This window comes from Ursus arctos, unplaced genomic scaffold (genome assembly GCF_023065955.2).
Source record: "Ursus arctos isolate Adak ecotype North America unplaced genomic scaffold, UrsArc2.0 scaffold_21, whole genome shotgun sequence".
Lineage (NCBI taxonomy): Eukaryota > Metazoa > Chordata > Mammalia > Carnivora > Ursidae > Ursus > Ursus arctos.
This window is the reverse complement of record NW_026622886.1, coordinates 3,686,784-3,713,153: the sequence shown is the minus strand read 5'-3', so window position 1 is coordinate 3,713,153 and position 26,370 is coordinate 3,686,784. Positions and strand designations below refer to the sequence as shown.

The 26,370-nt window shown below is 60.9% G+C and overlaps 1 protein-coding gene across 4 annotated transcripts; it reads right to left on the bottom strand.

Annotated features, from left to right (window-relative positions):
* Positions 1 to 2,691: 2,691 nt before the first annotated feature.
* KCNJ4 (potassium inwardly rectifying channel subfamily J member 4) lies at positions 2,692 to 25,339 on the bottom strand. Of its 4 annotated transcripts, XM_057316525.1 has the most exons (3): positions 25,015 to 25,339; positions 9,177 to 9,421; positions 2,692 to 4,417 (listed from the first exon to the last, which is right to left on the bottom strand). In XM_057316525.1, exon 3 carries the CDS (start codon positions 4,376 to 4,378, stop codon positions 3,023 to 3,025), a length of 1,356 nt encoding a protein of 451 aa, XP_057172508.1. In that variant the 5' UTR covers positions 4,379 to 4,417; positions 9,177 to 9,421; positions 25,015 to 25,339; the 3' UTR covers positions 2,692 to 3,022. The 4 variants fall into 4 exon arrangements, with proteins under 4 accessions (XP_057172508.1, XP_057172509.1, XP_026335416.1 ...); XM_057316526.1 differs by lacking the exon at positions 9,177 to 9,421; XM_026479631.4 differs by lacking the exon at positions 25,015 to 25,339 and having other exon boundaries at positions 9,177 to 9,588.
* Between the last annotated feature and the right edge of the window lie 1,031 nt (positions 25,340 to 26,370).

Below are 26,370 nucleotides of genomic sequence, written 5' to 3'. Positions count from 1 at the left end.
ATACAGCGACCCCCCCATTTCAGCGCCGCCAGGAGCCCCAGTGAAGTGAGAGAGATCAGGGGAGCTGCCTGCCAGCGAGCAGGGGGGAAGGCAGGTGGGAGGGCTGAGAAAGGGGAACAGGTGGGAGAGGGAAGGTGAGTCAGCGCAGAGCAGAGCGAGCAAGGGTTTGCAGCAGCCAGCGTGGCCTCGGAGCCTCCTGCAGCTCCAGCTCCCTGCTGCCTCCCGGCTCCGGCACCCCGGCCCCTCCCCCTGGGCCCGCCCCAGCGCCCACGCCCGCACTCCGCTCTGGCGCCCCAGAAAGGCCTTGCTTTCCCAGCCCTTGTCAAAGCTTGCCTCTCCTGTGTCCTCCAGGTCGTGGCTTATGTTAACCTCTGAGATAGGAGCCAGGTCAAAGATCTGGAGTCCAGGGGTGCCTGAGTCTGAGGTCCTCTTACCCAGGCGTCAAAGCACCACTGCAGATGAAGGCGGGCTCCTCTCACTAAGGATGAGACTGGGGAGGCCCTCCCTCTCCTATGAGTTGTGCGGGAGGTGAGACAAGGGGTGCTCTCACCTGGCAGAAGGGCACCACAGGGCTTCTGAGAGCGGGGCAGCTGCACTTTTGTCTTGCTGAGTGGTCTCCCCAGGCCCTTGGGGGGGGCAGAGGTCACAGGAGCACTCTGGGAAATCCTGATGGGGGCGGCCCCTGCCCCGCCCTTAGCCCCCGTGTGGGAGAGGGTGAGTGAAAGGGAAGCAGGCCTCCTGGCCTCTGTCCACCCTCACCTTGGTTCAAGCCAGGCCCTTAGTTCCCGGGCCCCCGCAAAGACTGAGGCCACCATCCTTGTCCCCCTGCCTCTTGGGACTCGGTCAGAGTTCAGTGAATGAAGGGCCGGGAAGGGTGTCATGTGAAGGGAGGCATGAGGAAAGTTATGGGTGGAGGGGCTTGGATCCCGGGCTAGCTTCTTTCTCCAGGACAGAGGCCTCGGGTTCTCTTGTTAAACTGTGAAAGCACGTCGGATGCACAATGTCTTACCCAAATGGCAGCCACGTTGCCAGGGCTGGTGAACCGGGATCATTCACAAAGCAGCTCAAAGCACTTCTCAGTAGGTGAGCCTGTCTGCCGCTTCCCTGTGCTCCTGAGGTAGTGGCACCTTTTAGCTAGAAGATTCCTGGGGCAGCGAGGGCTTCCGCTGCTTCCTTACGCCTCGACTGTTGGGTCTGCGGTTGGCACGCGGACGAGAGGCAGAGCTGGAAGGAGCTCTCAAACTGAAAGTTTCTGTGACAGACTACCACATACGGCCACAACGCCACCCGGGAGTGGACACCCTTTACCACGTGACTTTTACCATGCTCCCAGAAGCTGGAGTCTGATTTCCCACCCTTTGAATCTGGGCTGGCCTCGTGACCTCATTGGCCAAGAGAATGCCGTGGAAATGACTTTATCCAAGTTCAAGGCTAGGCTCAAGAGACCTTGTAGCTTCTGCCCTCACCCTCTTCGGTCACTGCCCTGAGATGCTGTGAAGGAATTTGAAGGAAGACAGGCCCCGGCCGATAGCCAGACTGACTACCTGACATGTGGACGAGACCATCTTGGACCTTACAGCCTAGCTGACGTTCCCCAGCTGCTGGAGTGAGCCCCAAAAACCGAGCAACGGAGCACTCAGTCCACCCAGGGAGCCTCGAGAAAGAATACGCACTGTCGTCTAGGTTTTGGGGTGGTTTGTTACACAGCACAGGCTAAGCAAAGCCCGGAGAAAGGAAGGGACTGACCCAAGGTCCCACCCACAGTGAGGCAGAAACCAAGTCCGACTAGGACCAGGTTCCCCAGCTGCCCCCTGAGAGCCGTTCTCACTAGCGTCCTGAGGCCAACTTCACGGGCCCAGCCTGGCGTGTGTCCCCGCGTGTAGCTGTAACCAGGCAGGCCCCTCCCCCTTCCCTCTGGGTTACAGAGGGTTACTGCCACCCACACAGGGCTTTCCTGCCCATCATCTCTTGGGAGGGGGGGTTGGTTCATCCCATTCTACAGATGATGAAACTGAGGCCAAGAGCCGATGGGCAACTTGCTGGCAGCCATACAGCTGTGAAGTAGTGAAACTCTGGCTCAAGCCCAGGTCCTCTGAGGCCCGCGCAGGATCTTGCCCATTGCTCCCAGGAAGGAGAATGGCAGGTGGTAACGTCCCCTCCAGGGCTCAGGGTCTCGGAAAGGGACACATACATACCACACACAGACACACGCACATCATGGTCTCTCTCTCTCTTTTTCCCTGCTTTTCATCTGCAACCAGCCTACCCCTAATGGACCATATACTTTATTAAAAATATATAGTTACAAACTCCATTGTCACTCTGGGCTGGACCCCAGGGATCTGGAAGGACCGCAGGGAGGGATGGTCCTCATCCTGCCCCTCGGGGTCCCACCTCTGCACCCAAACCCAACACCATCCAGGGGCCAAGATGGCTGGCTTTGGGCACCAGCCAGCTGCGTGGGGGAAGGGGCTAGGCTCCCGGGCCCGGGAGAGGGAGGGGTTCACAGAGAGGGACTGCACCTTCTCGTCCTGTGGTACAAATGGCAGAAGGTGGCTTTGGTGCCTCCATCTCTCCATTTATAGATATTTACAAAAGAAAGTCAAGAGCAACAGGTCACAGTCATGCAAAAGAAACGCACCCCCACCCTCCCTCCCCCCACACTAACCCCTGCCCACCCCAGAACTCCATGATGCCCACCCCCCAGCAGTCCAGCCGCCTTCCCCAAGGTTCGGAGAGTAAAGGGGGCACGTCCTTGAAGTGTCAGTGGGAAAAGGGTGGTGGGTCTGGGGTCCCCGAGATGCCAGTGGGTAGGCTGACAGGGCAGAGGGTATCCTGGGCCCTTCCCAGGCCTGGGCTCTGGAGTCAATAGGAAGGGGTTCCCCAGTCTTTGAAGCCCCCACCTCCCTCCAGAAGGTCCACGGAGCCAGGGTCAGCTCTGTCCTGAGTGTGGAGGGGATGTGCTGGCATCCCACCCCCGGCAGAGGCTCTTGCGGGAAGCGATGAGGGCGGGGCCCGGAGGTCAGATGGCAGACTCCCTGCGGTAGGAGATGTTGTCCAGCGGGAGGGTGGCTTGCATGCGCTCCAGATCCAGGTGGCTGCCGAACTCCAGCATTCGGATGATGCCCGCCTCCTCCTTGGAGCCCGCCTCCAGGCCCAGGCCCGCAGCCACGGCCGCTGCGGCCGCCGCCTCCTCCTCCATCTCCTCTTCCTCCTGGCTCATGAGGGCCAGCTCGTTCTCGTAGCAGAAGGCACTGGGCGGGGGCGGCGGGGCGGGCAGCACGGTGATCTTGCTCTCCTGCAGCTCCCGGGCGGAGCAGCAGGGCGTGCCGGCCACCTCGTAGGTCTTGTGGAAGCGCGAGTAGTCCACCTTGTAGTGGCTCTTCTCCTCGAAGACCACGGGCTCGAAGCGGTGGCCCCACAGGATCTCGCTGGCCAGGTAGGAGCTGCGGGCCTGGGTGGTCATGGCGGTGGCCTCCACCATGCCCTCGAGGATGACCACGATCTCAAAGTCCTCCGACTCCAGCTCCTCCTTGCCCATGCCGTAGAGCGGGCTGTCCTCGTCGATCTCGTGGACGATGATGATGGGCGACACCAGGAAGATGCGGTCCAGGCCGATGTCGTAGCCCACGTTGAGGTCCCGCTGGTCCAGCGGCAGGTACTCGCCCTCCTGGGTCATGTAGGGCTTGATGAGCTGGGCCCGCACGTGGGCCTCCACGATGTGGCTCTTGCGCAGGTTGCCCACGCGCCACATGAGGCAGAGCTTGCCGTCGCGCACCGAGATGACCGCATGGTGGCTGAACAGCAGCGTCTGCGCCCGCTTCTTGGGCCGTGCCATCTTGGCCATGATGGTGCCGATCATGAAGGAGTCGATGACGCAGCCCACGATGGACTGCACCACCACGGCGATGACCGCCAGCGGGCACTCCTCGGTCACGCAGCGGAACCCGTAGCCGATGGTCGTCTGCGTCTCCACCGAGAACAGGAAGGCGCCCAGGAAGCCGTTCACGTGCATGATGCAGGGCTTGGGGGCCGTTGGGGCGGCCGCGCCTCCGCCCCCGCCCGTGGGGGTCCCCGCCGCCGCCGCCGCTGCAGCCGCCGCCGCCGGGCCGGCCTCCAAGTCGCCGTGGAAGAAGGCGATACACCAGAAGAGGAGGCCGAAGAAGAGCCAGGAGACGAGGAAGGCCGCGGAGAAGATCATGAGCATGTAGCGCCAGCGTGTGTCCACGCACGTGGTGAAGATGTCCGCCATGTAGCGCTGCGACTTGTTGCTCAGGTTGGCGAAGTAGACGTTGCATTGGCCGTTCTTCTTGACGAAGCGGTTGCGGCGTTTCCGCCGGGGCACGTGGGCCTGCCCGTTGCGGCTGTGCCCGTGCATGTCCTGAAGCCGGCGTGGTCACCTGGGAAGACGCAGGGCCTGGGGGGGGGGGGAGAAGCCCGACAGGTGAGTTGCTGATGGCCGGGGATCCCCCCCAACGCCCCGAGACGCTCAGAAGGGGAAGAGCCGGGCCTAGGACCCGGGACCTCCAGGAGCCCTGTGGGCAGAATGTGGCAGGTGAGGCGCTTCTGACGACGGGGAGGGAGTGTCGGGGGCCTGAGCCTGTGCCTCCAGGGACCAGAAGCTGAGGTGGCCAGGGGAGCCCTCATGCCACCTCCTCCAAGCCTCCTGGGCCCCCACCCCATCCGGGGAGCTTCCTGACCCTGGTCACGGCTCCACCATCTGCCCCCTTACCCTGAGCGGAGGGAGCAGCAAACGCTCTGGCCCCTGCTCGCCTCCTGGGTTCGGCCTCTGCCCTCTTGGCTCCCTGTGGGGCTGGACATCCTCCCAGGCTGTCCCATAGGGCAGCCGATGGCCTCCTGTGGCTTTGGACATTTACTCATTTACTTAAGATTAAATACAGTTTTAACTCCAGTCGCCCACACTTCAAGTGCTCAGTAGCCACTTGTGGCTAACGGCTGCCATGACCAGCCGGAGTTGATAAAAGAACATTTGCATCACTGCAGAAAGTCCTACTAGACTGTGCTGGGACCCGTGGCCCCATGTCGGTTCCTGTCCTGTCCCCAGACCTGTTGGGAACAGAAGGGGGTGAAGACACCAATGGTGGTGGTCAAGATGGAGGAGGGGGGAGCCCCAAGCTTTGGCCCCTGTGTAGGCATTGCTATTCCCAAGTCACAGCTAAGAGAGCAGGGCTCAGAGAGGGAAGTGACCTGCCCAAGGCCACACAGCTGTTGAGTCAATCCAAAGTCAGGTGTGTCTAAGCTTCAGCCCCCAGGTGCTGTCAGCATCCACGGTGTCAGGGTGTGGACACCCGGAGGCAGGAAGGCGGACACACCACTGCCTCGCCGTGACGCCTCCGAAGACTCATTTTCCCTCACCTGCAGCAACACGGGGATCAAAAGCCTACCTCACAGGACCCAAGGAGAGAGTGGGTGCTTGGTGAAAGCCGGTCACCCTCCCGCCTGTCTTCCCGCGTCTCCAGAGCGGGAGGAAGCTGGCGAGAGGCAGCATTTGCCTGTCAGCCCCTTCAGCTGTGTCTCAGTGGAGGCGGCCCGCACCCCGCCAGGGCGACAGGAGCCCCAGCTGGGCCCACGGAGGCCAGACCCTCCCTCCAGCCCTCCCCTCCCCTGGGGCCCCGGGAGAGAGAGGGTGCTGCCCGGGGCCCTGGCCGCTGGCGGGGCTGGGCCTGGGCCTGGGCTCCCGGTAACGTTTTGGCCCAGAATTATATAAGGCTGGAAGTTTCTATTTTCTGTTCTATTCTTCTTCCTGATCTAATTGTGCATCTGTGGCAATGTTTATACACTTCCCCGTTCAGGACAACTCGGTTGCCGCAGCAACCGGGCGCGCCAACGCTGTAATTTAGAAATCAACAGCCTGGTGCCTGCCTGCGCCTCTTCTCGGGAGAAACTCCCTCCCTCGGCCAGGCCTGGGGAGAGCGAGCCCTGCCCCCTACCTCCCCCGCGATCACCCCCCACCCTGGGTTCTTCTCCCTTCCCCGCCTTTGCTCCCCGGGTCCCGCAGTCCTGCGCCGAAGTCCTTCGTCCACCACACAACATGGGCAAGTCACTTGGCTGCTGGGAGCCTCAGTTTCTTCATCTGGAAAATAGGACCCGGGAGACCCATTGGTTTGAAGATCTAACAGACAATGTGCAAGACGGGCCCCTAAGAGGTCGTCACTTGAGCTGGGAGTCCCAGACCCTGTCTGCCACCTCCCCCAGAGGCCTAACAGCCAGGGCTCCAGGTGCGAGCCCTGAAGAAATTTGGGGCCAGGGGCACCTTCTAGCTTTTAGGGAGGTCTTCCTTCACTAACCATCCCCCTCTCTGCTCTGTCCCGCTGTCTTGAATGCCTCCAGCAGCACCGCAGAAGGAACCAGAGCCAGAAGGAACCAGAAATCACTGAGTTCGAGACGCTTACTTTGTGTCTGAGGCCCAGGAAGTGCAGACCTGGGATGGATCGGCTCAGGGTCCCAGAGTGAGGCAGGGCGGGCCAGCCCTGGGCCGGGGCTGCTCCTGCCCACTCCAGAGCTCCTGCCAGGTGACGGTGCTCCTGGAAGGAGGGGCCTCCTCCCTGGAGAGCTTGGGGTGCGGTTTGCTGCAGGAGAAGTCTCTTTCTGGGGCTCCCACACTCCAGGAGGGCCCAGGGCTGAGGGTAAGGGAGCTGGTCCCTGCCCACGCTAGGCTGCTGGTCCTCCCCCAGCAGCACAGCCCACTTGTCCCCGGTCCTGAATGCGAGTGGCAGGATCAGCCTGGCTGCAGGCTCCACGTTCGGCCCTGAGGCTCCGCATGTCCCCACCCGACACTCCCCCACCCCCAGCTTCAACCGTCACCCCTAGCCCCTGCCTTTCCATCACCCCATCCCCACCAGCCTCACATCTCGGCCCAGTGGGGGCACAGCTTGTCCTGCACCCCTGCTTCCCCTGTCCTGGTCACAGCAGTGTTCTCAACCCCTGCAATGTTCCAGGCCCTGTGCCCCTGGCTCTGCTCCGCCAGGCTCAGCCGTGCTCAGGAGTGTCCGCGCCTGGGCCGATGGGAAAGCCTCCCCCAGACCCATCACCCACCACCACGGAGGAGCCTGTGAGCCGCCTGTCCCCCTAGAGACCCCCCCGGTTGGTGAGGGCCCTGTCTGCAGGGACCCGTTCAAGTAAGCGCGCGCTCCTGTCACCACTCACTCCCTCGGCAAGAGCGAGAGGCTCACCTGCCAGCGCGTGGGCTGACCCGCACAACGCCCGGCCGGCACGTGAAAAGTACGGAGCTTGGCATCGTGCTTTCACGTGACAGCACTGGGAGACAGCCAGGATTTCTGTCCCTTGTTTGTCACACGGGGCTTCCCAGCGAAGGCCCAAGGGGAAAGTGCAGAAGAGAAGGGGCACAGATGGTCGAAGAGGGGCAAGAGGCCTTGACGACTGGGTATCAGCCCCTCTGAATATAGCTGTCCTATTGGAGAGAGCACAACCCCTGGATCGTGTCCACCAGCAAACCGTACTTTTTCGGAAGGCAGGGAGCTGGTCTTCATTCTCTTGCAACAAGTGTGCGAGGAAATGAACACACATGGAAGAACTCGGTTTCGGCACATTTCCTACGGCGGAGGCTCTGGAGGCCGGGCCCCCCTCACTGCCTTGCAGGGTGACCTTGGACAAGTCCTTTCCCTTCCGGGCCAGCTTCCTCAGCTGGTCACTACCCTTGATCATGAGTGCATCCCAAGACTCCTTTCAGGGTTAACATTCTTTCTTCAGGGAAATGAGGGATGGGAGATAACGGCTGCTTTTAAAAACTTAATGTCCTTTCTTGGCAAAGTGAAGGGTTGAGATGCTGTGCCAGTTACCAAACTTTTTTTTTTTCCTTTAATTTTATGGTGCTGACAATGTCCCAGATCTGGAGCCCCTAGGCCAGACTTCACTGAACAACTAGAGAAACTGAGGCCAAGAGCAGGGCTGTGGCGCAGGGAGGCAGCAGCTAGCCAAGGACATTCCGGCCTCAGGGAGATAGTGAAGGTGACCAGCAGGGCTGTCAACTCGCTGGCACCATCACTAGCCTGCTCCTTCCGGAGGAGGAGGGCCGGACACCCTGCCTGCCACGGGTCCAGAGGAGGCAGGAAAAAGACCCCACGCCTGTCATTAGGTTTTCCCTCTGATTTTATGACACCAAATGCCCCCTCCTTGCCCACAACTCCCTTTGGCAAAGAAAAGCTGATAAAGTGACAGCAGCCCCAGGGGGACTCTAGCAACCCCGGCCGACTGTGAGGACAGATCTCCCCGTGTGCACCCACCCCACGCATGGAAGAATCGCTGGTGGCTGCAGGGGCATGTCACCCCGGCCCCCAGCCCTCAGCAGCAGCCCTTCCCGGGACCGGGGCCAGCCAGGCTCTCTAGAGGGCAGGAGGTGGGGGCAGAAGGCCGCAGGCGGGGACACTTAGCCAGCCTGCAGGGCCTTGATGCATGTCACTGTTACTAGATGGGACAGTAGGTGAGGTGAAATGACTTGCCCGAGGTTACACTGCTCAGCCCTGGGGCCCAGCTGAACCTGTCGTCCTTCTTCTTCTTGGTGGCTGCTCTCAGGGAAGGAACCTTCTGGAAGTGTCAGCTCCCTGCCAGGCACCGCCTGGTCTGTCTCCCTGAACCGTCACTGCAGCCCTTTGTTTATTTAACAAGTATTTATTAAAGCACCAACCACAGCAACTAGCAGGGTTATTATTTCTCTTCCCAGCTGAACAATCACAGGCTGGAGGCTGGGGGAGTTGGGACGAGGATGGGGGTCGCACAGCAGAAGCGCCAAAGCTGGGATTCCCACTCAGGTCTGGCTGGCTCTGGGTTCCCGGCTCACCCCGGTCCCCAGCCTCCGGCATCGGGCTGCATTCGCCTTCCACAAAGCCCCGCTCGACGCGGATCCCTCGTGCTTCTCCGCAGCCCCCCCCAGGCCCAGCCCCAGCCCCTCTGGTCTCTGAATCTTCCCTGGCTGCCCCGCCAGCCACAGCCCTGCCTCCTCTGAGCCCCTCGGCTCTCACTGCCTATCCGCTCCACTCGGCTCCTTCTCAACTTTAGGAAAAGAACATGCTGGCTAAGCCCTCGTGGTTGGGCGGCGAGTCCTGGCTCTCAGTCTCGGCCCTGTCACCTCCTAGCGTGTCCCCTTTGGACCTCAGTTTCCTCATCTGCAAAGTGGACATCACGGAGACAGTACCTACCTCACCAAACCCCTGTGGAGGCGAGTGTGAGAACCACTAGGAACAGAAATGCGGGCCGAGGGCTCCACGGGGCTTTGCAGGTGGAATGCACGGAATATGCAGGGGACGCTGGTGGTGGTGGTGGTGAGGATGCTGATGGTGGTGATGATGGTGGTGGTGACACAGGACAGGGGACTGGGGGCCGGGAAACCCAGTGTCACGTCCTGGCTTCACTACAGCTCCAGCCAGGTGCTCCTTATCTCCATCTGCAAAATGCGGGACCATGTTTGCTCCCTGGCAGGAGCAGGAAGACGCAGTGAGACAAGGCGCGAGCACAGAGTCTGAAATAAGGCAGGGGAGCTGCTGGGTGCTCCTGAGTCCCAACAGCCCCATTCATCCCGGAACCCCTCTGGGGCTCGGACAGGGAGGCTGACTCTTCTTCTACCAGAGGAAGCAGGCACAGGGCAATAGAGGTGAGGCGAGGCGAGGCGAGGGGAGGGGAGGCTGCGCTGAGGGGCTAACTCAGTGCACCCAGATCGGGTTCTCGAGGGTGGGAAGATTTCCCTGAGGGATGTGGAAGGAATTGGCACCGTTGTCCCCTTTCCCAGCCCCCTGAGGAGCCCAGGGCCTGCCCCTCCCCCAGCTCTGATGGAAGCCTTTTAGGCCTGACCGGCCGGTTTGGGTGAGGCTTCGCTCAGCTCTGACACACAGGGCTTTGCACGGGGGTGAGAAAGGGCTCGAGGCCTGGCCGCCGAGCCGTGTTCCTCCAAGAGTAAAAGGGAGCTGGAGATGGATCTAGCCATGGGGGACATTGTGGCAGTGTGTCCCCTCCTGCCCGCAGCCCTCTGGAGGCCGCTGTGCTGCTCCTCAGAACCCGGGAGGTCTGACTGCCCCGTCTTCACAAGTCTCAAGAGCCCACAGCTTCCCCCTGCACTCGCTTCGACCCAAGTCCGAAGTGGATTCTCTACCACTTTCTGCCTGTGTGACCCTGGGCAAATTACTTAGCCTCTCTGGTCCCTGCACTCATCACCTCTGGGTGGGGCTAACAATAGTCCTTACCTCATAAAACTGTAAGGAGGACTAAATGGGAGCACACACATCACGTGTCCAGCGCTGCCTACGTGATCACTAAGGGGTACAGATCACTCCCGGGGCTGACCAGTCCTTCCTTATCCTCCTCCCCCTGAATTTGAGCTGCACGTCGCCAGAGCCCGCCCTGCACCCATCACAGGGCCCTGCCCGTTTGTTTTCCCACACGAGCCCAGGGAGCAGCTGAGCTAGGGCAGTGGCCACAATCTCCGTGGAGGGGGGGGGGGGCGGGTTGGGCCGGAAGTGGGAGCAGGCAGACCCCTTGACCTCTCTGGGCCTTAGCGTCTTCATTGGCCAAGGAACGTGGTAATGCCTACCTTGCAGGGTGGTCGGGAGGGCCAGCTGTGCATTGCCAACTGTCACAGAGTGGGGGCTCAATGAACGCCGTTTCTCCCTCCTACTTTCCGTACCCCGAAACCCCACCGCACACGGAGGCCCTGCCCCACCGGCCGCCAGTGTGACATTGCCAACTGCACGCGGAGCACTGAGCGCGCCTGCTCCGTGGCGGCCGTCTCCTGAGTGCTTTACGCTGATCAATTCCCGCCATGCCCGCCGTGACCCAGAGGAAGTTACCATTATCCTGACTTTAGAAGTAAGAAAACGAAGGCAGAGAGAGGTCCGGCAACTTGTCCAAGGTCACACAGCCCGTTAGTGGTGGAGCCAGGATTTGGACACAGGCGGTCGATGCCAGAGCACGTCCATTAAACACTTGACTCCGCTGGCCGGAGGACTCACGGTCACGTTCCACATTTCTTCCACTTAGGAAACACTGATCAAGCCCTACTACGTGCCAGGCTCTGTGAAGTCAGTCCTTCTGGGGAAGGAGAAGCTGGGTTCTAGGGCAAGTTGGAGCCAGGACCTGGTCCGTGATCATAGAGCTGGATGCACAGGAGACTCTGGGCTCCCAGAGGGGCTCTGAGTAGTGTGGGGTGAGCTGGCTCATTCTTCCAGCGCTGCACCCCAACTCCCAACTTTCCCGCCCAGCCACTCAGCCGGCAGGTGAACAGGCTTGGAAAGCAAGTTCCCCAGAATGTCCGGAGAGGCCTTCTGGTTACGGCCAAATAGCAGGAGCTGGGGGCCAAGGGTCACTGCTCCAACCTGCAGCTGTGCCCTTTCCTGCCCAGCCAGCGCCTGGCCCCGGCACTGACGGGAGCTTACCAGCCCCACAGGAGCGGCCTCGATTGGCCCGACAGTCCCACCCAACGGACTGTCCCCAAACACCTGTGCCCTTCTTCTATACAGGGATTGGAACGTGAGAGTAGATCCCTGGAGGCTCCTCTTTTCCAGAACATTGGTGGTGGGATTCAATCCCCCACAGCCTCCCGGTGGCTTCTCAGGGCCTGGTCTGCTGCGCATTCTTCCTCCGAAGTTGCTCCAAGATTACTATTTATCGCACCCTTGCTGCGGGTCAGACCCAGGCCGTGGACTCACCCGGCTTATGGCTCAGCCGGGGAGAGACGCTGTACGCGTAGTAGCATCCGCACAGCTGGGCGGTCAGAAATCGTGGTAAGCTGCTTGAAGGAGAAGTTCGGCGTGATGTGTTTGGCGCGGGTCCCCTAAGGCCTCTTTGAGAAAGTGACATTGAACCTGAGCCCCGAGTAGTGACGGGGAGTCAAGTCGGTGTGGAGAATTGTGTGTCTGTGTGAAAGGTGGGGTGTAGAACATTCCAGAAGGGGTTTGGCGTTGTTGAGAACCTGCAGCAAGTCCACTTAGTGGGAGTGAAGTGAGCAAGAGGAGCGAGGGCAAACTTGCCCAGCTTGAGGCCCCAGAGGTAGGGGGTGGGGAGGATTACGGATTTCGCCCTCACGGTCACAGGAAACAGGTGGGCAGGCAGCTGGGTGTTGCCGGTTGGATCTTTTCAATTTTCATGTGAAATCTTTAAGATAAATAGGGATAAAGAATAATACAATAAAGTCTTGTGTATCCAGCACCAGGCTTAAGAAATAAAACCACCTTAGGGCGCCTGGGGGCTCAGTCGGTTAAGGCCGACCCCTGACATCAGCTCATTGATGTCAATGATGACGCTGACCTCAGGAGTGTGAGTTCAAGCCCCGTGCTGGGCTCCATGCTGGGCGTGGAGCCTACTTAAAAAAAGAAAAAAAAAACCCAACCCCCTCCTCGATGTGGCTCCCAGGGCCCCCTGCCCTGGTCTGGCCTCGGAGGCCTCCATTGTCTGGGCCTGGTGCACCCACGGGGTAAGAGGTGCTGGGGCCCCGCTCGGGGTGCCATGCACACAGGAGGCTTTTGGGTGGGCTCCTCCTGGGCCCAGACGGTGGCCTGTAGGGTGCGGTGGCGGGTTGCATGGGACTGTTGGGAAGAGGGGTACTGGGAACAGGTGCAACGGGATGCGGAAAGAAGACCCAATTTAAGGAGTGATGGTCTGCAGCGCGCCGTGGCCGTGGGGTGTGCGGGTGGAGAAGTCCGCAGCTCGTCAGGCCCCGAGGTCGAGGTCGGGGCGGAGCTGTTTGATGCTGACCCCTGTGGCGGTGTTGGGAGTTGTGGAAGCACATGCAGCTGCCTAGGCAGGAATGTTGAGGGGAGCGGAGCGCCCCAGAGCCCCTGGGCACCCCCTGCACAGGGACGAGGACCCGGTACAGCAGAGGGAGCAGCAACCAGAGCCAGGAGAAGAGGAGTTTCAGCAGAGCTGCCCAGCAGGCCCCGACCTGCCCAGACCATGTGAGGCCGGCAGCCCCCAGCCCTTTCCCACTGGGATGCTGTCCCTCCCCAGCCACCAAGGGCGAAGTGAGGACATGGGCGCCAGAGAAGGCCAGTTGCTGGGGACGCGGTAGCTGCGGTGGGCCAGGGGACAGGAGCAGAGGTGGCCTTGGCACAGCCCACGTCCAGGGCACATGCCCCAGCAGGGGAAGGAGGCTGGCGTGGAGATCACCACCCCGACCTCGGCCTCTCAGCAAACAAGACCTCAGGAGCTGGGGCTGACGGTGCAGGAGAGGGTCCCCTGGGGCCGTGGGGCATGTGGGGGCTAACACCTGTCACCCGCACCGGCACAGGGTTCCCTGGATTCTCTGATGGGCCTCACAAGAGGTGTGGGAAGAAGGGAGGTGTGGGGAAGGCGAGTCTGAGCCAAGTCCCAGGCTTACTTCCTGCCTCGCCCTGTGTGGACCTGGGTGGCTTTGGAGAGCCACAGGACTGCCTATGACACTTGGGTGCGCTCCTGGGACCCCAGCCTGCAGAGGGTCACACAGGAGGGGAGCTGGGCCCCTTGTCTGCCCAGCCTGGCCTGGAAGCAGCCCGATGCCCATCCATGAATGGCACATCCCACAGCCGGCAAAAAAGGAAGAGGGAGCCCTGTAAGGAGCCACGTGGGTCCTCAAGATGTGTCTTTTAACAAAAAAAAAAAAAAAAAAAAAAAAAAAAAGGCAACAGTGATGAACATTGAGTATAGTATCTACCATTTGTGGGAAAAAGGAGAGAACGAAATTTATAGACACACATATTTGCCTGTCTGGGCTTGTCTGTGGATGGAGCCCCAGGAAGCTGGTGACACTGGCTGCCTCCGGGGAGGGGAAGCAGGTGGCTGGGGATGGGTAGGAGGAAGAATTCTCACTGTATTCCTGTTTGTGTCTTTTTAATTTTAGAGCCATATGAATGTATTACCTACAGAAAAAAAGACACATAGAAGGCTTTAAAATTAGTGCATACATATGTGTATTTTCTGAGAAGGCTTAGAGCATTCATAAGGTCCTCAAAAGGGCCCGTGATCCCAGGAAGCCTGAGAATGCTGTACTTCTGTGCTGTGCGCCCATGAGAAAATGCCTTGACTTCTCTGAGTCACATCCGTAAGACGGGGAGGAAGAACACCCACTTCGTAGGCACGCTGTGAAGACGAAACGCGGCGCTGGACGGGAAGTTTGTAAACTGTAATGTGCAGAAAGCCCTTTTGGAAGGGGCTGACTTGGCGTCACCTCCCATTCTCTCCCCAGCCCCCTTGAGGGCTCCTCTCCAGGGCTCACAGGCTCCGAAGGGGGCCCTGGCTCCTCGCCCCTGCCTTCCTCCTCGAGTCCTCCCAGCCCGAAGGACCCCCCATCCGGACGGCCCCTCTCACCCTCCTACAGCTCCATATGCCCACGTCTCGCAGTGGCCAGGCTCGGCCTTGGCTTAAAATACCACGGACCCCGACCACCCCACTTGTCCTTGGAAGCAGCAACAGGCGGACGGGGCTCCTGGTCTCAGCGGCGTCTGCTAAGAGGCAACGCAAACCTGGCAATCCCCAGACAGCCTGAGGGCCCCTCCCCTTCACCCCTCCCCCTCTGTGACCTGGGCGTGGGGGGGGGGGGAGTTCGTTCAAATAAGGCCTGGGCATCGGCCTTCCACCCTCCCGAAGCCAATCATCGTCATAATGGTACAACAACTGACACTGAGTGTCTACTGTGGGCCAAGCCCGGGCCACAACTTTGATCCTCACCCCGGAGGTGGCTAAGGTCCCTCTCATCCTCACCCGGGGCCAGAAGCTTTCCCAAGAAGGTGAACTGTGGGACTGGGGCCTGGACCCCGGCCCCCCACGCTGTCCACCCAGTCTGCAGCGTCCCCCCTGCTCCAGGCCACATCACGACCACACAACTGCACGGCCTCTTCCCCACCCCACCCCACCCCTCTCCGCTCAGGCCTTTCTCCCTGTTCCTTGAACATCTCAAGTTTAATCCTATCTCCGGTCTTGACAAGGCTGTTCCTTCTGGTTGAAATCTTCCAAGTCGCCACTGCTCACACCTTGCTACCGTTCAGCTCTGAGTCAGAGGCTGCCTCCTCCAAGAAGCCCCCGGGGTCCTCTCTGTCTGCGTCCTGACCCTCCCAGCACTTCTCTGATCCAAACGGATTTCCGTACAATCACCGTGAAGTGCGGGGATCTCAAATCTCTGCGTCAGCCCGGAGCCCCGGTCCCCGGCACACAGTGGACACTTCACAAACATCTGATGACAGACAAAGAAACAAGATCCGCGTGTCACCATTCCCGTGAGGGACCTAAGCAGGGGATGTGACAGAATGTGACCAAGGAGGAGCTATTTTTGTCACCGTAGTCAGGGAGAACCTCTCCGTGGCGGAGGTGGTCTCTGCGTGGAGGCCAGAAGGACAGCTTCCGCGGCACTGGCGTGAGTGCAGGACGGCGGGGGCCCGGGGCCTGTGCCTCCCCCTCCCGGAGAGCACCGGCTTCTCCGAAGGTGTCCCCTTCACTCCCAGGGGAGTGAGCAGGGGTCCCTGACTCACGCCAAAGGCTCTAGGCCCTTAAGAGAAGCTGCAGGACTGGAGGGAGAGGCCGGGAAGGCTGGGGCAGGCAGACAGGACTCAGAGGGGCCGGAGACAGGGGTAGGCACACTCAGCCCCCGCTCCCACCCCAACCTCCTGCTCAGCCTCAGACGTGAGCGACTGTCCCTGTGGGGATGCCTACAACACCAGGCAGAGGGCTACGTTCTTATCATTCTGGCCATCGGTCCAGCTGGCTCCTAAGGCCAGAGACTCTCAGACTCCATTCATTCATTCATCCATCCATCCATCCATCCATCCATCCATCCATCCCTAAACCAAGCTGAGCTAGTGTGGCCTCCGCCCTCCCGCCTGGTGTGTCCGCACCACAGCGCAGCGCTTCCTCAGGGGTGTCCTACAAATCCCTGTGGAATGAATGAACGTTTACTGAGCACCTACCATGTGCTGGCGGAAGAGAACTGAGTAAGACACAACCTGCTTTGCTGAGCTGAGCTCCGCGTGTTAACAGGTGAGGACAGGAGGCGAAGGGTCTCCAAGGCCAGAGGGCTTCGAGACAGGTCCTCGGGAAGATGTGGGACAAGCAGGAAATGGGAAGGGGAAGCAGGGCTGGGCCTGGGCTGGGCAGAGAGTGGCCCTGAGCCCTGCGGCGGGGGTGGGGGTGGGGGTTGCTGACTGTGGGGCTTGACAGCCCTGAGCGAAATGGGCTGCTGGGCCAGGGAAGGGAGGTCTGAGGATAGGAGAGTGGCATCCTGGAATTCTCGCCACTTGTACTCTTAGGAACTGAGCATCCTGGAAAAGAGAGGGATCTGCACACCCCAGCCTCTGTCAGTGCTGCCTCCAGGATTTCTATACAGGGCGGTAGCTTTTAAACTTTCTGACCAAGACCCAGATTAAAAACAAACACGTTGTACGTTGCTACTCATTATACAACATATATATTTTAAAAACGGTAACAAGAGCATTGCAAAATAATACGCTCGCTACATATGAAGCACTTGACATTTTCTTTTTTATTTCATTAAAAAAATAAGTAGTGAGCTCACTAAATCAATTTCACAGCCACTCACGGATCAGGACCCGGACGTACTCGGAGGACCCCTGAGCTGCCGGGTGCTCTGGAGCCCTGAACTGGCTGACATGGGGGATCTAGGGTTTGTCTATTTTCTTTTCCAGTGTCCCCGGATGGGCACAAGCCTCTAGGGCCTGTCTCGAAGCTGCGACTGCGCATGCTAGGACCATGGGCTTTTGGAGGGTACAACTGTGGGGACAGTTGTTGGAGGTCATGAGGGAATCCTTGGAACAGTCTGTTAGACTCTTAGGATCACGGGACCTCCATCCCGTGGCCCAGACAATAAGGACTCTGGGTTCTGGGTCTGATCCCTTTCTCTGGCCCTATATCAGAACCTGCTGCCATCCCCCTAACAGATGTCATTCAGAAGCTGCTTACACACCTCCCGTGACAGGGAGCTCACCCCCTCCCCGGGCAGCCCACTAGAGCGTGCGGAGTGAGGCTCTGCCGTGCTATCAGTGCAGCTGATAACTGTAACTCCGTCCCCTGACTGGCTGTCAGGCTGTTCTCCTATCTCCTGGCCTGTCACCCCAGGGACCCAGGCCGGCTCCAGCATGAGGCCATGCCCGCGCTCTGCCCCACCTGGCTCCTTCTCCTCCCTGTTGCCCAGTGTCTGGGGGATGGCTCTGAAACCCAGCCAGAGAGGCTCTTTCCAAGGTCAGGTGGCCCGAGGATCTGCAGCTGCTGGGCCTGGCGCGGGTGCTCAGCCAGCCCTGCCCCCACCCAAGCAGGTCTGGAGGGTTCGGCAGAGAGTGCAGGCGCTGACACCCAGTATAATGAGAGAAGCAGCGTCTGAAGGGGAGGCCAGTGAGCATGGGGGCTGGGGCCTGGCAATCAGCAGGAGTCGCCCCTGACTCGTCGGGCCACACGGCAGCTCCTGTCAATGATGGGTCGATGGGTCGTGTTACTCTCAAAGCTCACGGATCTTCCCAGCAGCCCACAGATGTAGGGGCACAAACCCATCCCGTAGGTCAGGGGATGGAGGCTCAGAGAGGTGAATACACTGCCCAAGGCCACACAGCCACTCAGGGGTGGAGCTGGACTTGAAGCCAGATCTGTTTCCCATCTGCGGGGCTCAACTGGGACTACGGAGGCCAGAGGAGAGAAGCCTTGGGGGAGCAGGGGGAAGCTAGTCGCCCCTCCTGGAGGGAATGGGCTGGTTCCCTCAGAGCAAAAGCCAAAGTCGGAGGCAGGTATCCATTAACAGAACCTTCCAGACACAGTGGGCTGCCCCAGGAGATGGTGAGCTCCCTACCAAGACGGGTGTAGGGGGCTCTGCTGCGCATGTGCCAGAGTGACTGAGCCCCTCGGCCCTCCCCCACCTTGCTGCCCACGACCAGGACACCTCGGGTTCTGTACCTGTCGTCTCCCCTATATGGTCCCATGGAGTTTCCAAATCGCTGGCCCCCATTCCAGCTGTCCCCTGGGCTGAGTGGAGCCTTAACTGTCACAGGACGGAGGGCTTGGACTTCTTCTCAGGCCTACAGTGGGGGTTTGGGATAGAGGTCAAGATTGGGAGGGGAGCTGCAGGGGAGGATAGGGGAGAAACGTCGCTGGGAGGGGGGTGGGGGGCCCAGAGGCCAGATGGTAAAACCAATTCTGCCACCACATTGAGGTTGGGCAAACTCCTTCTACAAGGCCTCCATCTCCCCTTCAGTAAAATGGGATCAGTCCCTCACAGTCATGTACCCTCTCCTCCCTGGCCTAGCTCAGGTCCCCTCTCATCCTGCAGCCCAGATAAAGCTGGGCTCTGACAGGAGACAGGGCAACAAAAGGGAAAAGCCAAGCACATCCCCCATGGCCACAGGTTGTCCCTGTTTCACAGAGGAGCTAAGAGAGGTTCCCAGGGGGGGACAGTGACCCAGTCAAGGTCACAAGGGGTACGTGGGGCAGGGGGAGCTGGGATTCAATCCCAGGCCTGCCTGACTTGGGCAGACTTCCTTGTTCAGCTGTGACGGGGGGCTGCTGCCCCTTCCCTCCCTCCAGTCTGGGGATTTCCCAGAGAGGGGCCTGAAGAGACCCAGCTCTTCCCTCCCACCTCTAAACAACCCCCCTCCCCCAAGATAGGGAGTGTGTGAGAGAGGGGACGGGTGTTGGCAGTCCCGGGGATGGGAGGCAGAGGAGTCAGGAGCCCTGGGCCAGTCCGGCCCCAATTCTGCCACCATTGCTGTGTGACCTTGGGTGATTCACTGTGGTCTCTGGGCTCAGTTGCTCCATGTTCCAGAAGTGTATGGGAGAAAAAGCAGATACAGGAGCAGATGGGGCCACCAGAAAATGCTGGGGAGAGTTTTCTCCATCTTCCCAGGCCCAGGGGTGCCGCTGTTCAACTGCACTCCCCATGTCCGGCTGCATGTCCCCTCTGCCCTCCAGAGGCCCCTGCTGGGTCCACCTGAGCAGGCCTAGACCAACGCTCCCAGCTGATAGGGCCACAACCATGACCACACCTTCTCCCGACACCCCTCCAGCTGGGGCCCAAACACCAAGGACCACCTGTCTTGGCAGCCTCTCTCCTTGACCTGCCAATGCCCCTCACGGACACCTCGCCTCCCCCTGCGCACTGAGACCGGATATTCCGGCTGCTGGCACGAGAGCTGGTCAATCACTGGCCAGGTAGCCCCAGGGAGGAACGGGGGAACTGGCACAGGCCGAGAAAGGGGAGCCCCGGGCTGCAAGAGATGCACGTTTCCTCCAGCAAGCCAAAGGGACCGTCTCAGAATGGCCGGACCCGGGAGCATTCCAGCAGGACAACGGTGTATGGCTGTTTCTACCCTCCGGACCTTGGGCAGACTCGGGCTTCTAGCAGAGCCTCACTTTACTCAACTGAAAAGTGGGAGTGATGGCTCTCGCGGGGTGGCAAGGAGGATTCAGTAAAACCATGAATACAAAGCCTAGCCTAGAGCCTGGCACGCGGGGGCTTGTCCCCCTTCCTGCCACAGGACCCCCAAGAAAACCTCCCTGTCCGCACAGCCACCAAGCAACGGCACCACCTCCCCGAGCAGCCGGGCGTCTGAGTGTGCGTGTGAGGGACCGTGGGAGAGCGTTGTGTGAGTGTGTGCCAGAGCGCGAGAGAGCGTGCGAGCGTGTGCTGGGAGGACTGAGGCAGGGGGACACCAAAGGGGGGGGCAGCGCCACACCCCAGCGCTCCCCTCCCCTGTTTGCCCGCCGGCGTGTCCTAAAACAGAATAGTGGTCTTAGAATCAAGCAAAACCCACCAGCTCAAACCTCGTCCCAGCCACTTTCTATTTGTGTCCCGCCAGCCACTCCCCCTTGCTGGACCTCAGTGTCCCCTTCTGTAGACAGAGAGGACCGTGGATGTCCCAAGTCTTGCGGCTTCACCATAGGGACCAGAGAGTGGGTGGCAGGGGCAGAAGTGTCCCAGGCCTTTGAGAGCAGGGGGCCGAGACCCAGAGCCAGCTGGAGCGTGAGCCCACCCTGCCCCCCACGCTGCACCCCACCCACCACCCCGCGAGCCCCGTGTGCGCGCCTGCAGGAGCGCGCGCGTGTGTGACTCAAGGTCTATTCATAGCTGAGCTCCACCAGCTGCAGCGTCACAAGCAGAGGGGCCTCAGCCCGTATTATTATTTCAATTACCATCTGAATTAAAAGTTTGAGCAGCGATCAGCCCACGTAGAGAGGGGAAGAGGGAGCAGGAGAAAAATAAAGATGAAAAGGAGAAGAAGGGCTGCGCCCGGAGATTCCCCCCACACCCCAAGGAGGGCTGAGTCGCCCGGGAGGCTTAAAGGTTATGCCAACCTCCAGGATTCCTGCCTGCCCCTTGCCCGGGGCCCAGGGTCCTTGAGGGGATGGGAGGAGCACTTTGAGATAACAGACCTCCGGCAGCTACACTGTGGAACTAGACCGTTCCTTCCAGAGTCTCTCTCACACAGCAAGCTCAGGGAGGGTGTCGAACTGACCTAAGGTCGCCCTGGGAGCCACACCCAAGGCTGCTGGCGCCAAGCTCCTCCTCTCTTGCCAGGCAGGTTCCACCCACAGGTTTCCATGACCTCACAGGGTGTACGACACTGACATCTGTGGGTGGCGCTGGGGCAGGACCCGGGAGGACAGAGGTGGACCTGCGGTCCCTGCTGGTTTCTCTCTCTGCGCCCTTCTCTGCATTCCTGAGGCCAGCCCCCCTACCCACAGCCCTAGCCTAGAGCCAGCACTCTCTCAGCCCTCTGCCAAACCACCGAGCAGTCAGCACCTCTGATCCCAGACCTCAAACCGTCGTCGGCCCAAAGGACCCTCCTGACCCACCAGCGCAGGGAACAGACCCCCTGGCCCAAATCTGACTGTCTGGGTGCCTTTGAGCAGGTCATTCTTTGTCCCTGTGCCTTAGTCTTCCCCTTCGGAAAGTGAGTTCTTCCTTGGGTGCCCGTCTATATCCATGGCTTCAGAATGGAGCCCCCAGAGGATCCTTGAGGGGGTGTCATGCTGTGGGGGCGACACATCATCTTCTGCCAAACCCCAGCCCAGGGGAGGGACTTTTTCCATTCTTTTCTCAAGGAAGTCCCAGGGACAGCCCCCAAGAATCAGACTGGCCGGGACTCAAATCCAGACTCATCCATTTCCCTGCTGTGTGACCTTGGGCAAATCACATAGACTCTCTGAGCCATGGCTCCCCCATCTGTAACACAGGGTCACCAAATCGACATTGCAGGGTTGTTGGGAGGATCATAAGAGAAAGCATTTGCAAAAAGCTCCTACCCCAATGCCTGGCGTAAGAATGTGAGGTTCCTTGCTGGAAACCGGGGAAGCGACTGGTGCTGCTCCCCAGCCTCTCCTGGGATATGAAAGACTCCTGGGATTTTGGAGGTGGGGGTGTCATTCACCCTCACCCAAAAGCAGGACTCACTGGGACGGGATTCTTGGCAGGTACTCATCCAGTTTTGCTAAATAGCTCTGGGAATAAGGAGCTCACTATTTCACAAAACAGCCACAGAGGCTCCCCATCTTTCTCTACCTCCAGCTCTGAGAATCTTCTAGAAGGGGCCATGATCTTCTAGCTTAACCCCAAATCTAGCCTGTCCCTGCCTGGGACTGCTTGGAACTCGCTTTAAAATGAGCCCAAAAGGGAGCTCTTCGAGTTTACTGAACGAGGGATGGGATTAATGCTCACGGACCGTGGAGACGAGGGGAGCCAGGGAGCAGGAAGGGAGAACAGAGGAGGCCAAAGTGAGAACTGGGCCCTCCAAGCTCCTGGGTCCTGCCCGGTCTTGCCAGAGCGTTCCACAGGGTGTGTATCTGCCTACCTGCCCACCTACTTCCAGGCAGGCCTGGGAGCCAGGGCCCTGGGTTCGGGCCCCAGCTCTACTTCCTCTACCCCCAAACCACTACTGTGACCGTGCGGTGGGGGCCTACTTCTCTCTTTGGGCCTCGGTTTCCACTTTTATAAAACGAGGACATCAGCCCAGGGAGTTAAGCTCCAGGCCTTCTGTCGTATTGAGCTGCTATCCCACTGCCCCCTCACCTCCCGCCCAGCACGCAGGGAGCCACTGGGCCCTGAGGGTCTGCTGGCTCAGGGCCAGAGACCCTGTCTCTTCCCCTGTCTCTCACCTTCACGTCCACTATCTCTTTCACACCTCGTGCCTTTGAGGGTTCTCTCGTCCCCATTTGACAGGTGTGGAGATGGAGCCATAAGGCGGCGGTCAGCCACAGAGCCGTTCGAAATGCCGGCCTCCTCCTCTGTGCCCAGGAGAGCAGCAGGGCTCAGGGGCATCTTTTTCTCAGGACACTCACCAAGATCTCGAGTGGCCAACTGTCCTCCACACAGAGGTAGACCTGCACAGGGCATGGGGCGGGAGGACCTGCCCAAGGTCACCCGGCGAGGCAACGACGGATCGTCCTGAACTTGGGCTCCCTGCCGCCCCGGTGCCACCTAGCCAGGGGACAGCAACACGGTCTGACCTGCCCTGGCCCTGGGGTCTTTCCAAGATCGGAGCCCTTGTCCTGCCTCGAGGCCCTGCCTGGCTGCTTCCGGAAGCCCCCACCCCCTGGGACTGAGGCGGCAAGAGTGAGCAGGAAGACAGGAATGAAAGTTGAAGGTTGGCCGCTTGCCCCCCGGCCCTCCGTCCCTCCCTCTCCTCGTGCAGGGGGAGCGGCGGTGATGTAATGCATGTAATGCACTCGGCTTTGGTCCCGGTGCCAATCTCAGAAGAGAGACGACAGATTGCGTGAGCCAAATTTGGCATCCTAGGGGGGAGAGGCATGAAAAGTGGAGATGTGGAGGAGAGGAGCGAGGAGCCTGGGGAGGTGCAGGAGAAGCCCCCCTGCCCGGCAGACCCCGGAGTCACCTCCTCTCCTTCCACCCTGGCCCCCCGTCCGCCCCAGCCCACCTGGCCTCAGGGTCCCCTCCTCACTCTGAGAGACCAGCCTGGTTCCTCCCTGGACCCTCCAGCCCCAGGACTGCCAGTCCTGCCCCCCCAACACACCGCTCCAGCTCCGTTTCCCACCGCCACTAGTCTCCTGGTTACCATGTTGCTGGTTGTCATGTCGCTTACATGTCCTCGTGACTCAGTGGTCCCTGCAGAGGGGCCCCCTCCTCCTCACACCCCCCTCAGCTCTCGCCCCCGCCTCCCCCAGATCCACATTAAGAACCAACCCGCCCTGTAAGCCTACACTGTTCCTCCTCCCCTTCCCTCTTATCCTAAGCTAAGAAATCTTTCCACAGCATCTCCTAGACCTACTTCATTCTGTGTTCTGCAAATGTCTAAGAACCTACTATGCTCCAGGCTTTTGCAAGCTGCTTTCAGAGACCTGACATCGTCTGTAAATCACTCAGCAACCCAATGAAGTCAGTACCAACATCCCCATTCTCCAGTTAAGACACTGAGGCCCAGAGAGGTCAAGCCAGCTGCCCAAGGTCACCCAGCAGATACTCAAGGCCAGCTCCGTCTGTTCCCAGTCACCCCAGAGGCTCTCCCCGCCCCGGGAGAAGAGCTTCCTTTTGAAGGGTAACCAAAGGTTCCTGAGGAATAGCTTCGAAGCCCCAGGTCCCCCTCTAATTTCTGGACAATCCCCTTTTTGGTCAATCCTCTATTTGAGGCCATATCCTCTCTCCCCATTAGCTGTTCACCTTCTCAAAGGTAAAATGAGTCCTTACTGTCGTCTGCCCAGCACTCTCCCCAACCTGTGAACAGCTCTCAGTTCATCTGAGCCCTTGGAGGTCAGTGGGGCAGAGAGCTGTGTCCTCATTCCACAGATACGGAAGCTGAGGGTCACTTGCTCAGGGTGCTGGTCCCTCAGCTAGTGAGCTGATTCCAGGAGCCTGCATGTAGGGTATGTGAAGCCCACTTCCCAGTGTGGAAAACCCCAGAAGGAGCCCTCCTCCCTGTGGAGAACAGTCGAATGTTCTAGGCTCAGCCCTCCAGGCTCCAACTTGGATACGGGTCAGCTCAATGGCCAATAGCCTTTGTTGGGTCTGCAACCCAGATCTTATCCCACCACATTCCTCTGGCTTCTGTTCCTCTCATCCCAGGCCAAGGCAGGGCTACAGTGTGGCTCTCAGGCCCCCAAAAGTCCTCCCCGTAAGCTCCCCAAACTCCGGACACACACACACACACACACACACACACACACACACACGGGTCTGGCTCCTCTCTGGGTCTTGCACCCGTGGCCCTGGGACCTCCGTCCCTCAGCTCCCCGTTCCCTCAACCACTTGCTCAGCACCCTACTGGTCTCAAGGACCTGACTTGCCAACTTCGCCAGCCTGCCCTGCCTCTAGTCCCTCCACCACACTCCCACCTACCATCTCCCGGCATCCTCTCCCCATTTTAGAGCCTAGGCCCTGAAGGCAGAAGTGTGATGTTGATGCTGGTGGGGAGGCAGGGAAGTTTCCCTGCTCAGGGGCTCATTCAGACCTCTCTTTCCTTGGGGCTCTCCTGTAGGGAGAGAAGAGCAGTCTTCGCCTCTCTCCACAGCCTCCATCTCTACGGCTCTGAAATGTGAACTACCTCCTTGACTGGACCCCTGTCCCCCCACCTTGGGGTCACCTGGCCTAAAGTAGATGCTCAAAGCATGAGAAGTGGGATGTTGTTTTCTGTCGGATCAGAGGGCCATTTGCAAACAGGTTGCAGCCGGGGAAGTGGAAAGGGGACCCCCCCCCCACCCTTCGCCACGAGGCAGGAGTCACCTGCCTCGAAGCTCCTCAGAAGCGGCTGACAACTGGGGGTGGGTGGAGGCAGGGAAAGGTCGTGGCCGGGGCAGGAGGTCAAGGCCTCTTCTACCCACCCCTCTCCGCCTTTCTGGCCACAACCCAGACCTTCACGCTCCCGAAAGATCGACGGACAAAGCGACAGAGCCACAGAGCTTGCCAGCTCCCGGGACGGCGCGGAACGCGCGCCTGGCATCCGAGACCCGCAGGGATAAGGCGCTGAGCGGACGGGGCCAACGGCTCCCATCCGCCCCCTCGACGGGACACACAGACACTCACGCGGCCGGACAGACAGACGGACAGCGCCGGCGGTGGGCGTGAGCCCGGCTTACCGCGGGGCGGAGGGTCCGACGAAGGTCCAGGAGGCGGCGAGCCGGCTCTACATCCCACGGCGCGGTCGGGCGGGCGGCGTCCCGGGCGGGGAGAGGGGAGTCCCGGCGCCCCCTCCCCGCGAACTCGGCGGGCCGGCGCCGCCCCCCTCCCCGGCTGCCTGTGGGTCTGTCCGTCGGTCTCCGGGTCTCCGCGCCTCGGGGCCGTCCCGCGCCGCTCCCCGCGGGCCGCCCAACTTTCAGCGCTGCCCCGCGCCGCGCCCCCGGCGCCGCCTGGGCGTCAGCATCGTCGGGCCGGCCCCGGCTCAGAGCGCGGGGGTCCGGGGGCCCATGGCTCTCGACCGCCCGCGCTCGCGCCCCCCGCCCCCGCCGCAGCCGCCCGCCCTCCGCCGCCCCCCGCTGTTCTCGCGCTGTCACTCCGCGCTGTCCCCCGCCCTGCGCTCCGCTCCCTGCCCCGCGGCGCTCGCCTCCGGCCCCGGCCCCGAGAACCCCGCGGCTGGCCGGCCCGGGATCCGCCGCCTCCCACCCCGGCTGCCCCCCTGGGTCTCTGTCCCTCTGTCCCTCTGCCGGTCTCCTCGGTCCCCGTGCCGGTGTCTCCGTCTCTCCCTGCGGGGTCTCTGTCTTCTCCCGGCCGCCCTCCCAGTGTCTCCCCTGCCTCCCTCCGCCTCTGCCCTGTCTCTCTCCCCTGCGCGTCTCTGTCCTCCTCCCGGTCTCCGTCTGTCCTTCTCTGTCTGTCTCTCTCTCCCTCCCACTCTCGGTGCGGCCCCCGCTGTCTCGGACCCAGGCCCGCGCCTCCGCCGCGTCCCCGGCTCGCCCGGGAGCCCGAGCTCCCGCCGCCCGCGGCGCGCCGAGAACTCCCAACTCGCGGCACGCCGCCCCGCTTTGCGAGACTTTCGCCCCTCCTCACACGTGACCCGCGCCCCAGTGCGGAGGCCGCGCGCCCCCCCCCCCCCGGGCCCCCGGGCCCCGGGCGGCCCGCCGGGCCCGGGCCGGCCCGGCCCCTTCCCCGCGGCCCAGCGGGTCTTCAAAGCCCCTTCGGTCGGCCGGCCGCGTGGGGCAGGGCCGGGGGCTGGGGGCTGCTGGGCCCCGCTCCTGCCCCGGATCCTGCCCGGGTTTTCCTCCTCCCTCCAGGAGCGCTCCTCCCAGAACCCATTCCGAGGATCCGCTCCGGGTTTTCTAGCCCCCAGGGGCAGGTCGGTTGGGTTCCTCTGGGCCGGGAAGGGGGTAAGTGGGAGAGGGTCTGTCCTGGGTTCGGAGGCTCCCGGCCACTTTGCTCAGCGATCCCCTTCCCCTCCTGAAGTACCGGCACTTAAGGACCCTACGCACTGTGCTCCGGCAGACCGAGGTGGCATGGCTGGA

Excerpts from the sequence above, each read along its gene's own strand:
- KCNJ4 (XM_057316525.1), bottom strand. The coding sequence starts at position 4,378 with ATGCACGGGCACAGCCGCAACGGGCAGGCCCACGTGCCCCGGCGGAAA.